At 35.7% G+C, this 15,882-nt stretch overlaps 1 protein-coding gene across 1 annotated transcript; it reads left to right on the top strand.

Moving 5' to 3' along the window:
- Positions 1 to 1,299: 1,299 nt before the first annotated feature.
- On the top strand, positions 1,300 to 5,653 carry LOC135071310 (uncharacterized). Its single transcript, XM_063965102.1, has 4 exons — positions 1,300 to 1,423; positions 1,823 to 2,350; positions 2,500 to 2,771; positions 4,595 to 5,653. The coding sequence occupies exons 1-4, from the start codon at positions 1,300 to 1,302 to the stop codon at positions 5,597 to 5,599; spliced, it is 1,929 nt and encodes a 642-aa protein (XP_063821172.1). The 3' UTR covers positions 5,600 to 5,653.
- The last annotated feature ends 10,229 nt before the right edge of the window (positions 5,654 to 15,882 follow it).

Raw genomic sequence — 15,882 nt, 5'->3', positions numbered from 1 at the left:
TTCCTGGCCTGGACTTGGTATTACATGGATCTCACAACTTTTTACCGTAGAACAACTGAGTTGCGAGACTTGGTTTTTTTGACAAGTATTGTTTTTGATGGGATAGGTTTTACTTTAACCTATCATATTTTATCATAGGTTTTATTTACCTATAATAACATGTGAATCGTTTTACCTAATCAAAATAATTGTAACAATCAGTCTTTAAAATAACTCTACTCTCTCTACATTTAACTAACTACAAATAAAAGTTTTCATTATAAAAGTTTTAAGTATATAAAAAAATAATTAAATACATCATTTTAAATAGCGTCAAACATACATGGTTTTCGTTGACTGTACTTAGTGCAAAAGCCGAAAAAAATATGATATTAAATTTATTTAAATCGGGGCTTCAACCACGGGTGCGTCGAATACTGGGGGACTCAGCCACGGACCCAATATACGGCAAATTAGCTTCGAATCTCAATCTGGCTAGGCTAGACGGATTGATGAGGCTTTATGTTCGTAGTAGGGGTAGAACTATTTCCAAAACATATTTTTAGACCTCTGTGTAAAAGTGGTTGTAAATCACATTCAATTATTTTCTAGAAAATTTTCTGACAGTTGTTCTTCTTACCATAATGACCATAGAGAGATGCCATCTAATGAATTCGAAACTCAGTGTCGCATTAGAAATTCACACACCCAAAGTAATCAAAATATGTGCTCATTATCCACTGCGGTATCAGTACTCAACGTTCGAATAATCTTTAGTACTACGCAAGCAATGTAAACTGTTTACATTATGACATCGCTGCTGTCACCATTGCTGTCACGAGCAATGTGTTCTATTTTTAGGCATATTGCTGCGACACCGGCCCCGCCCCCTTGTCACATCTCCCTTTAGTTTCTGTGATCTGTGATAATGACTAAGATTTACAAAGCGAATAATCTGTTGTGTGTTAGCATCATTATTCTCACAATAATTGTAACATCATTGGTACTTTGAAGCTTCTGTTTGTGCATGACATTTAAACAATCGATGATGAAGCAACGCCAGAGGAGGCACTCGCCATTGTTTTTCTCACGATTCGCGATATTCTAATACCTAACAAGTTCCCATTATATTTCGTCGCTTCATTCTTCAGATATAATTAACCAGGTAGTCCCTTTTAGGTGCTGGCAACATCGCACAACTTTTAGAGAATTCAAATATTATCTGTGTAACGACTTTTTTCCCCACCGCGGCGCCCGCGCGCTCCGATCGCTAGCTCATTCTTTTTTTGTGCGAGGCAACGAGTACACGTTCCGTCCAATATGCCGAAACGCAGTAGGGAAGAAAAGATCGAGCGTTATCGGAAGAAAATAAGGAAGTTACAAGAAAATAAAAAGACTTACCGCCGTCGGATTATTGAATCTGACGATGAAGACGAAAATCAATGTAAGTAAAACTTTCATTTCCTCAAGTGAATAAAAGTGAAAGTGAAAATTTTCCATAAATAGACCGACTAGTATGGATTGACTGCGAGTCAATAAATACAATACAAGGTACATTGGGGTTGACTGCGAGTCTTCAACAATGATACTATTTTACACGCCCGCCATGACGGCGCCGTGACCTACATATTTTTATATCGGCCAGTAGGAATTAACTGCGAGTTAATGACTACACAATTATATTATAGATTTATATTATATAGGCATATACATCGGGGTGAATCGCGAATTTTCAACGATGTAATGCAATATTTGTTGAATAGTTACTACTTGTAACTAAACACATTTTCATAAAATAAAATATTTCTACCCACATTTTAAATATAGTTTTATATTGTTTTAGGCTACCTAGAATCGCCGTCCGAGGCATGTATTAATATACAAGAACCTCAAGACAACGATATTTTGATACCAAATGACGAATTGGTACAGAACCTATTAAGCGATTGTCCAACCGAAGCGAAGTCAGCAGAAAACATTTCTGCCGACCCGCCAAACCTAGAAGAGCCTTCGTTAGATCCTGAATTGCTCTCAGCTCTGGGTGAAACGGAATCCGATTCTCCAGAATATGGCGAAAAAATCTTAGACAGCCAAGCCAAGTTATGGCTACCAATTCTAAAGAAAGGCGTTCCTAAGGAAGCCAAGGACAAACTGCTCAAAGAATACGCTGTACCAGACAATTGTCGCCTCCTGCAAGCCCCAAAACTAAATGCAGAAATCGCAGCAGCTCTTCCAGACATGGTCCGAAACCGAGACAAGAGTTCACTCTTGGCTCAGCAGCAGCAGCTAGGCTTGGGAATAACAGCGTGTAATAGAGCACTAGACCTATTACTATTGAATGGGGACAAAGTTCAGGCGATCAAGCACCTGAGTAATAGTTGTCGTTTATTGTCGGATTTGCACTTCATGTATACACAAAACCGCATAAAATTAATCACACCAAGTCTAGACAAGACCTGTCTCAACGTGATTAACGACGCTGAAAGAGATAGTACTCTGTTTGGTGAAAAACTGGGTGAGAACATCAAAGCTGCGAAAGCAATAGAGAAGCAAGGGCTTCAAATAAAGAAAGGACCAACCCAAAAAGCTCCAGTGACGTATCCTCAGCAAGCTGGCGCTCGTCCGTCCTACCAGGGAAACTGGCAATCTCCTCGCTTCCAGTCGAACAGAGGGGGGCGGGGAGGGAACCGACGCCATCCTCCAGCACCGCAGATGCGCCGGAACAATCAAACCAACAACACAAAGAACGCTCAACAGAGCAAACCTCGTGCGCCAGCGCAGCAGTAACACAGGTACACGCCGGTCGTATAAAATACTTTTATAATTGTTGGCTAAAAATTACAGAAAACCCGGTCGTTCTCGATTGGATTAAAAATGGATTTTCCATCCCCTTTTGCGACAATGTAAGACAAACAGTAGTGCCACGTAACAATTTTTCAATAGACGAAAGACGAGACATGAAACATGCTATTGAAAAATTGTTAGCGTTAGGGGCTATAACGCCATGTAAACCGAGAAATGATCAGTTTTTATCTAAAACTTTTTTGACTCCAAAACCAAACGGGGGCAAGAGATTTATATTAAACTTAAAACCGCTAAATAAATTCATATCACCCCCTCACTTTAAGATGGAAGACTACCGTACGGCAGCAAAATTAATTCCCGATAATGGATACCTTGCCACTATTGATTTAAAAGAGGCATATCTTCTTTTACCTATCGATAGCGAGGACCGTAAATACCTCAGATTCGAATTCGAATCTGATTTAAATTCAGTCATTACTTACGAATTCACTGCTATGCCGTACGGTTTGTCTTTAGCACCTAGAGTGTTCACAAAAGTAATGAAAGAGGTGATATCCTTTCTAAGAAACCGAGGTTTTAGATCAACAATCTACTTAGATGACATTTTATTAATCGGTGATACTTATACAGAGTGTCTTAACAATATTAACGAAACCCTAAAGTTGTTACAATGTTTAGGTTTTATTGTGAACTACCAAAAGAGCTGTTTGATACCCCAATCTACTTGCAAATTTTTAGGATTTGAATTTAATACCAAGGACATGACAATGAGTTTGCCACATGCCAAACGTAACAATATAGCACAGCTAGTAAAAAAGTTTTCTACCTTACCAAATTGCACCATCCGTGATTTTGCCCAATTAATCGGAGTATTAACATCCGCGTGTCCAGCCGCTAAGTATGGGTGGCTGTACACAAAAATTTTAGAGAGACAAAAATTTCTTTTATTATTGGAACACAACAATAATTATAACGCAAAAATAAAATTATCGGACGAAATACTTCGAGATCTTAACTGGTGGAGTAATAATATATATTCTACCTACAACCATATGAGACACACTCATTTTCAATTTGAGATTTACACAGACGCGTCTCAAACCGGATGGGGAGCCGTTTGTACAAATACTAACCAACATGCTAATGGGATGTGGACCATTTCAGAACGTAATAGACACATAAATTACCTAGAATTATTCGCAATTTTTCTAGGGCTAAAAACCTTCTTTAGCCAAGAAAAGGACTGTACAATATTGTTACGTGTGGATAACACCACAGCCATCAGCTACGTGAACCGGATGGGGGGAATTCAGTTCCCTCATCTAAATGAACTATCCCGACTAATTTGGCAATGGTGCGAGGAGCGCAACATATGGATTTTTGCTTCTTACGTAAATACGAAAGATAATGTTGCAGACAGTGATTCTAGAATTATTAACCCGGACACTGAGTGGTCTTTGTCACAAAAAGCTTTCCAAATTATTCAAGAACATTTTGGCGAATTTGAAATTGATTTGTTCGCTTCGCGCACCAATGCCAAATGTGTAAATTTTATGTCTTGGAGACCGGATCCCGATGCGATGGCTGTGGATGCTTTTACTATAAACTGGCAAAGCTTTTACTTCTACGCGTTCCCGCCTTTTTCTCTGATTTTAAAATGCCTGAGAAAAGTGATTGATGACCAAGCATCTGGCGTTTTCGTGTTTCCCAACTGGCCTTCGCAGCCTTGGTTTCCTTTGTTGAAGAAGTTAATTTGCTCAGACATAATTTATTTTGATTGTCAAAAATACCCACTTCAATCTCTTTTCAGAGATCAACACCCGCTCAGCTCCAACCTTACCCTGGCGGCTGCGAAGCTCTGCGGCAAGCCTTTGCTCAGCGAGGTTCCCCCCCAGAGGCAATCACCTTAATGCTCGCTTCGCTAGCTGACAGCACTATGAAGCAGTATAATGTTACACTAAAGCTTTGGTGGCAATATTGCTCAGAACAAGACATTAATTTATTTGCGCCTTCACATACATCAGTGCTATCTTTTTTAAGTACACAGTTCTCTAATGGATGTTCCTATAGTAGTTTAAATAGCCATCGCTCCGCGTTGTCGTTACTCTTAGGCAACAGCTTTACATCGAATGACGATGTCAAGCGGTTGCTTAAGGGAGCGTACAGGTTAAAACCGGCCACACCTAAGTACTCCGGTACTTGGGACCCGCAATTGGTTCTGAATTTTGTTTCACGATGGCACCCTAATGCCGAATTATCACTAGAAAAAATAACGAAGAAGCTAGTTGTTCTCCTAGCTATCTGCACTGCACACCGAGTGCAAACTCTCTCACTTATAAAGTTAGAAAATATCAGTTTTTCAGAACAAGGCGCAAAAATTTTTATAACGGATTTAATTAAAACCTCTGCTCCGGGTCGTCAGCAACCTATTCTGAAATTGCCATACTTTGCTGAGAATATCAGCATATGCCCTGCTACAGCTCTCAGAGACTATATTTTTGTTACAAAAAATAAGAGACCTGCTAGCACGGGTAGATTATTATTAACATTTAAAGCGCCACACAAAGCAGCGACAACTCAGTCGATAAGTCGTTGGATCAAGCAAGTGCTGTCAGATAGCGGAGTTGACACGACAGTGTTTAGCGGACATAGTACGCGACATGCCGCGACTTCGGCCGCTCACTCACGCGGGGTGTCCATGGATACCATTCGCAAAACGGCTGGCTGGACCAGCTCCTCTAACACTTTCGCAAGGTTCTATAATCGTGAAATCCTTGAAGAAGAAAGCTTTGCCACGTCCGTATGCCTAAATTAAGATTATTTTAAGCTACATTTGCTCTTTAATTATAAATTATCTACCTGATTACTAGAAGTTTAGTTATTATTTGAATTCAAAATTGTAATTTTGTTTTCGTCTTTAATAATATTAAAAAGACAAGTTACACTATTAAAAACTTTCTTGTTATTTCTACTCTGAAATTCTACCTGGTTAATTATATCTGAAGAATGAAGCGACGAAATATAATAAGTGATCAAACGAACTTCACAAGCGAAGTTCGATCATTATTATATGAGTCGCTTCATTCGAAGATATAAGTTCCCTCCCCCCCATAACTATATGTACTTATAACAAAGATTTGTTAACGTAATAACCCTTATCAAGAAAGTTTTAACTCTTCTCTCTAAAGAATGAGCTAGCGATCGGAGCGCGCGGGCGCCGCGGTGGGGAAAAAAGTCGTTACACAGATAATATTTGAATTCTCTAAAAGTTGTGCGATGTTGCCAGCACCTAAAAGGGACTACCTGGTTAATTATATCTTCGAATGAAGCGACTCATATAATAATGATCGAACTTCGCTTGTGAAGTTCGTTTGATCACTTATTATTAAATATAACACCCCAGGCTAGAGATTTTTATCTGCACAGCTCGGTGCATCTAATAGAATTTTAATATTAAGGCAGAAGTCTGAAATGTTACATTTTAATATTGTTAGTCACTGGTTCTATGCTTGTTTCACTTTGTTTCTGTATTGTAATCACCACACACTTTAAAGTAATGTTTTAAAATATGGCCGTTCTATTCATAAATTAATAAATAAATGACAATAATTTAAATTAAAATGATGCAGTTATCTCATATTTTGTCCATAGTTCGTAGGTTTGTGGCTCTATAAGAGCAAAAAAATATCATCTTTTCATATCAAGCATTACAAAGGTTAAACGCTACTTTTCATGGTCATTTTCACATAATACCTACGTATTTTCTACTCCAAGCTTTTTTAAAACAAAAATAAATAAGTATCTTAAAAACTTTCTAACACCTTATCTACTTTGTTATTTAGTAAAGAACGACTAACATAGGTAGTCGAACCTTCTCCATTTTTGAAGGCACGTTCACTTTGAATTTCACGCTAGTAAAATATCTGAATGGAACATTTACATTTTAGTTTCTTAACAGGCAAGTTGCATCAACTGTGCTCCGGCGCATCAGGATCACCGAAGACTCGAATGCACATTTCAAACTGATTTTACAGAGCATTAAGACACATTTTTATGGAAAAATAGCTCTTATTCTGACTGTTTAAGATACCACACACCTATGCCACACACAATGTTATGTGTTGTCATCGTTAATAAGTAATACCAATGCTGCAGCCAAGACAAGAATGACTAAATTAAAAGTAATTGAAATTAATATTATTAGATAAACAGACCTAGGTCTGTAATTTCGGCGATACTTACGTGGAGCGAAAATAAACAGGGAGATAGTAAGAAGATAGAGTACCTACACCACGTGAATGATCAGTGTCCTGTTCCGGGCCTGTATTGTACTTAATCCTTGTGTGAAAACAATATGGTTTTAAACAAATTATTATCGAATGCTGCTAAGAAAATAACTGGGTTGTGAAAATTATTGCAAGAAAATATTGAATTTATAAAATAAATCGAGTATTTTTGACATGTAAAAATAATTTATGTACAGTTGATAGCACATCAGCCTAAACATTTTTTTTTACAAAACATCATCTATTACAACTGCATAAGTGTCAAGTTTCACGTGCTGCCGTTACCTACCTACGGCTTTAACCAAACCAACGCGTGGAGCCTGCGATGGCGATGGCGATCAGATGTCGTATTTGTAGCTATGAGTTTAAATCAACGCGTCTTGTACTTAATTGGTCGCGCGTCCTGTCATTGGCCTATGCATGCAGGTGCATTAATTGCTTTCAACGACGCGATCTGCACGCGTTGGTTTGGCTGAAGCTTACCTACACTAAAGCGTGTGTAGATTTAAGAGATAGCTCATCACATGAGCGGTAAATCAAACTCGACACCTGTAATTAACGATTATTGAAACCATTTTGCATGCTTGATTGAGATGCGATGCTAATTATGTTGATATTTATGAATTCACGCTTCGACATGCATATTATTTGTGAAGGTTAATGCTTAGTAGTTGTGTAATCATCATTATAACTTTAACGATGAACTCAAATTTGTTAAATGAGCAAAATACCTTTCAACGAATCATTTTAACGAAATCCGATTGCTTGTTGGGTATTCGAGCATGATATGATATTAACTGACCGCTAAATTACACTTAATTACATAAAGAAATGTTGTACGTGTTATTTAAGTACGTATAAAAGTTAAAAGTATGTTTTGATAGAGTTGGTAGTTAGGGCATTATTATATTTAGTTTTTCATGAAAATAATTGTATTTGTAAAGCGCCTCAACATCAATAACACTATGTCCATAGTGAAATGTAACTATCCGGTTAATAGTTATTAGTAAAGGTATAGGTATAAATTCTTTATTTAATAGTGTATAGGGCTTTTTCTGCTACCAACCGATCATTATGGAAATCATTGCGGGAGGCCTATCTTCAGCAGCGGACGTTCTATGGCTGATATGATGATGATGACATGATGGATGATGATGATGAGATGATGGATGATGATGAGGGCCTTTTCAGGGCACTTATACACGTTCAAATACAGCTTGCCCTACCTTCACTTCGGGACATATCGTTCTGTATTCACACCTGGAGTAAGTTTTGAGTTAATAACTTTGCTTTGTATGCAATAAGATATTTCCTTACTACGATTTTATATACCACCAAGTGAAAAAATACAGTTTCTCGCAATGAGAGCATATCTCAACACCCATTCACGACTCCCGTATATATGTTACGGTCAAGTAGCACTAATATATATAAAAAAAAAAAAAAGTGATAAATGTGAAAATTATGAATAATCGCCGGTTATTATGAATAATTACCGCATGATTTGGTAAATGTGATTAATATGAGGTCATTTATGTGTGTATAAAACTAAATAGGCGGCTTAGGGGTGGCCCAAGGGCCACCCCCGCCGCACCTTAACCTATTTTTCACTTTAAACCAAAACATTATGTTATAGGCATCATGGAAAAGTAATATTATGCAAGAAATATTCCAAACTCATAATGCCAAATTATATTAATATATGATATCAAAACGTTCAAAAGTTTGGCTGTACACGAACACGTACCTACACAAGATGTTGTTCTCTTTTATGAAATTTGTTAGTACTAAGGTTGAATTATTAAATAATCACTGTTAAGTGTGATTAATTTATCACTTTTACCGCGACTGTCGGGAATTATTCATAATAACCGGTTATTGTTAATAATTTTCAATTTATCACATTAACCGTAACATATACAATTTTGATGTGGTTAACTCTAGGTATACGATTACCATATACCTACGCAAGTTCAGATAGCGAACTATCAAATTCACCAACTCACGCCCCGGATTGTACCTAAGCTTTAGGTACTGGCTATTACTCAAGATAAATAATAAGGCAAAGGAATTCAAAACTAAGCAGTACAAGATCCTTTAGGCAGATCCACTAAGGTTTGTTATTGTTTCTTCATTTGAATATGTAATAAATAATTAAATAATTAGATTTATTGGTTTAGCATCTAGAAATTTAAGCTTACCGGCAATACCGGCCTAACGGTATTGCAAGAGCAGACATTTTGTAAGGTTTAAATGTAGGTTTTGTTAAACTAACCAATTTATTTCTACTATGAAATACCTAGTTGAGGATTACTATTACGATTTGTGTTCATAACTTACCTTTGTACTGAGATTTACATTAGCTATGCATTAAAAATTTTCAAAATATCTATTGTCTTAAAAGCGATCAAGTTTCTTAACAACAAACTATTAGGTAGGTACACTCGAGAGCACATCAGATTATACATATTATATTGACGCAAAATAACATTCATTAGAATTTATATTGACGACATCATAAAGGTAGCAGGGAAGTGCTGGACGCAGGCCGCTACCAATCGATAGGAAAGCATTGGGGGAGGCCTATGTTCAGCAGTGGACGTCCTATGGCTGAAATGATAATGATGATAATTTAAATACGAGTATATCATGCCTGTTGTCATCCAGACTAAGTAAAATTTTCGGAAAATGAGATTTTTATTAATTTCTTTATCACCAAGGTTTGGTAGTGTAGACCGCATGACAATATCTGAAAAATTGACAAATGAGAAATCACCCATTTCTCTAGTCGATCAAAATCTTACTACGGCTGGATTCATACGTTGCGTTGAGTATATCAAAGGTTCAAGTAGGTATTTTATAACATTTGTATTGGTAAGTATTTATGTCCTGAGGCATATGCCAAGGTGAATTGAATACCATTAAACTAATTTCATCTCTATTTTTATGTGCAAAGAGTAATTTGCTCTATTGAGATATCGATTTAATTTAAATAAATTGAAATTTATTTAAATTTTTTGATTGAAGTCGGTGCTGGTTTTCCAATATATCTATTAGTTGCGATTAGATGACGATAGTAGATTTTAAACCATTTAATTTTCCGAACGTTTGTGTCACACAACATTTTACAAGCAATAAATATTTTATTAAACTTACTCAATAATTGCTTGGCAGAAATTACTTTAATTACACTAAGTAAGCAAAACCAGAAGTTGTAGGTTCAAATAAAGCAGCGGCCAATTTTCCGGTCGAAGAGAAAATTGTAAAGGGATCATTGCATCACCTTTACCACCCATATAATTAACTAGCGGCCGCCCGCGACTTCGTACGCGTGGATCCCGTTTTACCCCCTTAGAGGTGGAGTTTCGTAAAATCCTTTCTTAGCGGATGCCTAAGTCAGAACATCTACCTGCATGCCGAATTTCAGCCCGATCCGTCCAGTGGTTTAGGCTGTGCATTGATAGATCACTATGTCAGTCAGTCAGTCACTTTTGAGTTATATTTAGATATGTTTGTTGTTGTTTAACCTTTAGCTGTTTGTGATAAACTAAGTCAAGAAAAATAAGCGATGCTCGTACCTAAAATTAACTAATCCAGTTGTGGTTGTGAGTTTGCTTGCTATGATTTATCCTGAAGGCGGTGATAAAGTCATATCTAAGTCACTACCTAATACAATAATAAGTTATTGTTCGAAACAACAAACTAACGATAACATACACATTATTCTAAAAGAAAAACTAAGGATAAAACATCAAAAAAGGTTAAGATAAATCAATCCTGCACTTATCATTTCAGAAATATTTTGTTACTAACATTTTCTACCGTAAGTTACTTTTCCAAGTCTTTTATTCTTGTATGTTTTCATTGACAAGAGTATTTAATTTACCTATAATACAGAAATATCACTATCCTACTTAATTCGATTTTATTCACTGTAAAATAGTAAATTACTAGGTACAATGTTTTTGAGTTAGTGTTCAACTTTCATGTGATTTGATTGTGACTTGAAATAAGAACTTAAAACGCAATAATTTTATTAAAAACAGAATAAAATGTCCCTCATCTTATTTTAACCCTGAATTTTATAGAGTAGCTTTATTAAAGCAAATAAAAGCTCATAAACATCAATTCCTCGTAATTTGTTTACTATTTTGCTTCCTTGCGAATGTTACCCAACTGCATATTATGAGACATAGCCACTATGTAATCTGTTTTGACTATTGCATCATCCCGTTTGACTTAAAAATAATGCAAAATAACTTAAAACAGGATAATAACCAGGCCAGGATATTTTATAAAACGCTGTAATAGATCTGTATCATTTACGAAGGTTAGGTATAAAAAAGGTTTGACCACAGAATAAAAAAAAGGGGGCGAGTACTAAGATAATTTTCCCAAATAATGTATCCCTGTAAATAATTGAACTTTAATTTATTTTTCACACAAAATGCCTTCATATAGGTAGGTATAATACAATAATTTATAAAGACGTTGAGTTTGTGTGATTGTGGAGTTGTAGGGTAATCTTTGAACCTACTGAACCAATTTTGAAAATTATTTTCCTACAGAAAGCCACATTGTTAGTGACAATCTATAAATTAATCAAAAAACTGAACAGAACGCAATTCACGCGGGCGATTTCACGGGCAAAAGCTAGTAAATAAATAAAAAGTTTAGTAATTTATCATTAATCATTTTCCCTTAAAGCAGACCCATAATAAGCCTACTGGTAGGTATTCAAGATTAACATAATGATGCAAATGCCCAAGCTCTTCGGAGGATCAAGGCGAACGTTGACATCATACCCATCATGTCTTAACCTATTAGGCACGAGACGCATTGCAGGCCATGCTCGAAGACGATTAGTTACAACTCAGTTTAGTTAAAAATGTATTGATTGATCTAAATACATAATTGATTACATACGTTATATGATAGAAAAGGAAGGAATGAGTACTGTAAACAAAAAAAATATTTTAATCGTTTTGTTTATTTCGCACGTTTCTGATAATTCACGTATACTAAAATTAATAACTACAGCTGATAATTATGATTAAAAAAATTCATGAAAATTGAAATATCTAGGTAGATAAAAATATTATTATTTTCAGCAAATGCACCTGATAGAGATTGTTCGTTATTATAAAATACGTACCTAACTATTCGTATTATAAGGTGAATCTAGGTCTCTAGCAAGATGTCTGTAGTTTACGTTTCAGTGGGCATAGGGCAGGGATGGCGAACCTTTAAGTTTGAACGTGCCACTATTTAAAAAAAAATTGAAGTAGTCATAGACACGTGCCATTAAATTAACACCTAATGCTATCAAGTGGCACCACTGGTGAGTGACACGACCTTACTCTACTGTGGCACTAACTGATGACGGCAAATACGATAGCTCACAATCAAAACACATTATTTACTATTGAATTACTGAATTTGTGATTGGTGGCGTGCCCAAAATATTATGTCGCGTGCCATCATTGGCACGCGTGCCATTGGTTCGCCAACCCTGGCATAGGGATTGGGGTCTCATTTTGAGTTAATATCCTACTAGACAAATAGAGAACCCTACAATTACCCTATGTTTGAAAAATACTTAATTGAAAGTAGTAATAGTTTTTTGAAAAGATTATAGCTACTTAAACTTTGCAAACAAAATAATGTTTTATTTTGATAAAACCCTTGTAGTGGAGATTAAATAACGCCTTTGTTCTGGTATCCACAATGTAGGAAGGAGTTTGAATTTTGCAACCAAATAAGTATTAATGATCAGGGCATCCTCAACATTCATATTAATTAGTCAAACTACGCTAACTTGCTGAATGGTAGGTATGCGCATTCTATAATTTCATTTTACTTAAAAAAAATTTTGTTACCATCTTTTAAAATATTTTCGCAGTCTCCTTCACTTTTCGATACGATTTACGAGATCGATCGATAATGGATATCCTTGATGTTAAAGATGTTAATAGGCTTTTTATTTATTCACATTGGTAGTTGAACCTTTACAAACATTATCATAGTATTTACATACTTGCTTTAAGTAATACCTTGCGTTAAGAAAATATTGATATTATAATATAATTATTAGTGCAAAAAACAAAGTACAACAAAATAAATAAGAACTATGTACTCCGGCAAGTTCTAATAATAATGATAAATAAGACCAACTTGTTTTTACCAACAAACAATACAAGGAACGCCATCTACCAGAATTCTGTAGAATTGTTTTCTTGAATGTAGCTACCAAAAGTGACAGGTTTCAAGGTAGAGTTAAGTACTAGCTAGAGCACGACTGTATAGAACACCACTTAGTACAACCGTATCTCAACAGAGGGTGTAGTTTTAAAATCGATAAGACTTTGATATTATAAAATGAGGATGCAAATAAAACTAAGCTTACAAATTACACAAAACAAAAGACACAAGGATGATAAGGAAGCTTAGAAGAAATTTTAAAAAAAGAAAGTTACGTTGAGTTTCCACTTCAGGAAGAATACAGGTAGAGGGAGAACTAATAATGTTATCATAAGTGATTTGACATAAAATTACATGCGAAGATTAGCAATGTGCTAAGGGAGAATGGTAGTAGGTAATAGAAATGCTCTTATTTTTTGGGACCACGTGCACAAATCTAAGAATCCATGAAAAACCACACGTAAAAATCAATTAAAAAGATATGTAAATATTTAATTGCGTACAAATAAGACGTTGTATCAACGATCTCTATCACTGCCAGTTGTAAAAATATCAAGTTGACAAGGTGAATGAAGACAATAAAGACATTTGCATATGGTCCCACGTCTATCTTCGCCAGTCGATGAATCATCGGTTCTGAACAAGGTCAGTATTCGGTCTAGTTGGCGTGTGAACCTATTCACTACACACTTAGGGTGTATTCATAAAGGTAAAATTTAAAAGCTGTTTTCAATAGTGAAGTTTGCTTGAATTTAAAAATAACATTCCATTCCAATTAATGTGATCGAATAGAAAATTCATTTGGTAAAACTAATAATATAACCTCAATCTGTGATTATATGAAATAAAATCTTAGAAGCTCACAAAGTTAAAATCAGGATCTTTAACTTACAGGTACATACTATACGAGTACAAGTTTTTTAAAAGCAGTTTGATTCTAAGATTCTGAATCGTAAAAAGTTATTTTTAGGTGAAAAGAATCGATATTTTACAAAAAGAAGAAATACCTACAATAATACTTACTTATTACTATAAGTATCTAAATAAATCCCACTTTATGATGCAACATCAAAGGTAAGTAAGTAAGGTAAGTATGCTCCAGAATATTCCAGTAGATATAAAAGCCTACGAGCAATTGTAAACGTCGCCTTGCGTATTACGCCCTACTTTCAATTTCATCGTGCTAATAATGCAAAGCACGTAACCTGCCTGTTCAGTAAGTTATTATTAGGACAGTAACAAGTAAACTACAAACACGTAGGCGAAAAGAGCAATTAGATAAGACGCTGTGGTTAGAGAGAGAGAGAGCATAGAGCAATATGTATCATTATAGAAAATAGGTTTTACTAGCGGTCGCGTGGATCGGGTTACGGGTTGAATTTAGCAAAATATCCTCTACGTTCTAAAAGGATGCAAAATATTCTTGGCACTTGTAGTTTCTGAGATTTCGTGATGAGTGAGTCAGTGACCTTTTGCTTTTATAGATATAGATGATATTTATCATCAGTCCAGCGATAAGTCAACAGAACCTACCCCAATGACTTCCAGATTGACCCGCTGGAAGTAACCTGCACACAAATCTGCATTACATATAGAAGGTCGTGTACTCGTTTATTATTATGATAGATTGTAATTATGCAGCATGTTAATTTGTTTTTGGTCAGTCCATTTTTGTAGATATCAGTACAAAGGCAATGTTGTATGGACGATAGAGCCAACATTATCTTCAAGAACATCTTTCATCTATGTAAGGTCAAGAAGAATATGGTAGGTATTCTTTCGAACATACAAATTATACGACTCCATAAAAGGCTAGTTTAAAAACATAGCATAGGAACAAGCACATCCATTCATTCTATCTTTTCAGAATGCCACGAAATGGTTACAGTTATTTTCAGGGTCATTGCGGAAATTAATCTTATTGTACACTAGCGGCCGCCCGCGACTTCGTACGCGTGGATCCCGTTTTACCCCCTTCATCTATCTTACGCGGTTTAGATTTTTTCATACAAATGTTTTTTCCCGCTAACTCCCGTTCCCGTGGGAATTTTGCAATATCCTGTTGTAACTAAGCTTTAAGTTTATTAAGGTACCTACATACCAAATTTCAAGCGTCTAACTTAAGCGGTTTAGATTTTTCATACAAAAGGATTTTCCTGCTTATTCCGGTCCCGTGGGAATTTCGGGAATTCCTTGTTGTAACTAAGCTTTAAGTTTATTAAGGTACCTACATGCCAAATTTCACGCGTCTAACTTAAGCGGCTTAGATTTTTCATACAAAAGGATTTTCCCGCTAATTCATGTTCCCGTGGGAATTCCTAAGTATACTATAACCTGCCCAGGAGTATGAAGAATAATTGTACCAAGTTTCGTTAAAATCCGTCAAGTAGTTTTTGTTTCTATAAGGAACATACAGACGGACAGACAGACAGACAGACAGACAGACAGACAGACAAAAATTTTACTGATTGCATTTTTGGCATCAGTATCGATCACTAATCACCCCCTGATAGTTATTTTGAAAATATATTTCATGTACAGAATTGATCTCTCTACAGATTTATTATAAGTATAGAAGATAAATGTACCAAAATCATTGCAGGTCATATAT

The sequence above is a fragment of the Ostrinia nubilalis genome, chromosome 4 (genome assembly GCF_963855985.1).
Source record: "Ostrinia nubilalis chromosome 4, ilOstNubi1.1, whole genome shotgun sequence".
NCBI lineage: Eukaryota > Metazoa > Arthropoda > Insecta > Lepidoptera > Crambidae > Ostrinia > Ostrinia nubilalis.
This window is presented reverse-complemented; position numbering and strand designations above follow the sequence as displayed.